Below are 968 nucleotides of genomic sequence, written 5' to 3'. Positions count from 1 at the left end.
GCCCCAGCAGCAGCCCGACAATGTTGCAGAGAACCACCAGCAGCACCATGCAGCACAGGAGGGTACATACGCTCCACCTGGGGCAAGAGGAGGGGCAGGAGTCAGACAGCAGGACCCGGCACCCCGACCAGCGCCCAGCATCCCACCAGCTGCCTTCGTGGGGAGGAAAAAGCCCCCAGGCACCCCAGCAGGGAAGGGGCACGGGTGGCTGCAAGACACAGCTCTGGCTACCCTGCACCCACAGCCCCACCACCGAGCAAGCCACCACCTCCAGTAGCTGGAGGATCAAGAGCCTGAGTCTCTCCAGACAAGGGAGCTGGGGGATGCAGCAGCCCCTCGCCTACCTGAGCCCATCCAAGGCGATGACCGGCTCCCTATACTCCCCCAGCACCGATGTGGCGTTGCCCACGAAGGCCCCGACGCTCTCCTCCACGTCCAGGAGCGGCAACTGCTCCTTCAAGTTCCTGATCTCCTGCCTGATGAGGCCCAGCTGGTCCTGGGTCTCTGCAGGGGACAGGGACAGGTTGGCGCTGCGAGCTGCTGCCCAGGTCCTGCTTGTCTGGGGCAGGCAAGCCTGGGGCAGCGGGGACCTGGAGAGGATGGGAAGGGGGCAGTCATGGCCAAGGATGGCATCAGTATGATGGCACCTGGGGACAGCCAGGGCTGCAGGCAGCAGGGTGGCAGCAGGGGAGGTCTCCAGGCAGGGATGGGGTGAGAAGGGAGGAGGGAGCCCTGAGAGAGGGAGAATTTGGCACGTGGGGCACAAAGCCCTGCTTACTTGTCACCACGTCCTGGGACTGCTCTTGCACCTTGGCAGGGGTCATATCCAGTGTGCTGTTAACCTGTGTCCGGGAGGGCACAGCGTACAGCTCATGTCCCTGCCCACAGCCCAGGGCTGAGCAGCACATTCCCTCCATCCCCAGATGCCAGTGGCATAGGACAGCCAGGCTTCCCGCAGCACCCAGTCC

At 64.5% G+C, this 968-nt stretch overlaps 1 protein-coding gene across 1 annotated transcript in view; it reads right to left on the bottom strand.

The window, feature by feature from the left end:
- The window catches only part of LOC104083947 (prominin-2-like), a gene marked incomplete at both ends in the record, with an annotated part of 4,489 nt that extends 3,647 nt beyond the window's left edge, over positions 1-842 (bottom strand). The window contains 2 exons of the mRNA XM_009587620.1: positions 345-504; positions 779-842. Coding sequence (XP_009585915.1) covers positions 345-504; positions 779-842 — 224 coding nt within the window. The remainder of the gene's footprint in view (positions 1-344; positions 505-778) is intronic.
- Between the last annotated feature and the right edge of the window lie 126 nt (positions 843-968).

This window comes from Fulmarus glacialis, unplaced genomic scaffold, assembly GCF_000690835.1.
Source record: "Fulmarus glacialis isolate BGI_N327 unplaced genomic scaffold, ASM69083v1 scaffold33331, whole genome shotgun sequence".
Classification (NCBI taxonomy): Eukaryota; Metazoa; Chordata; class Aves; order Procellariiformes; family Procellariidae; genus Fulmarus; species Fulmarus glacialis.
Note: the sequence above shows the minus strand (reverse complement) of the source record. Positions and strands in the feature narration are given on the sequence as shown.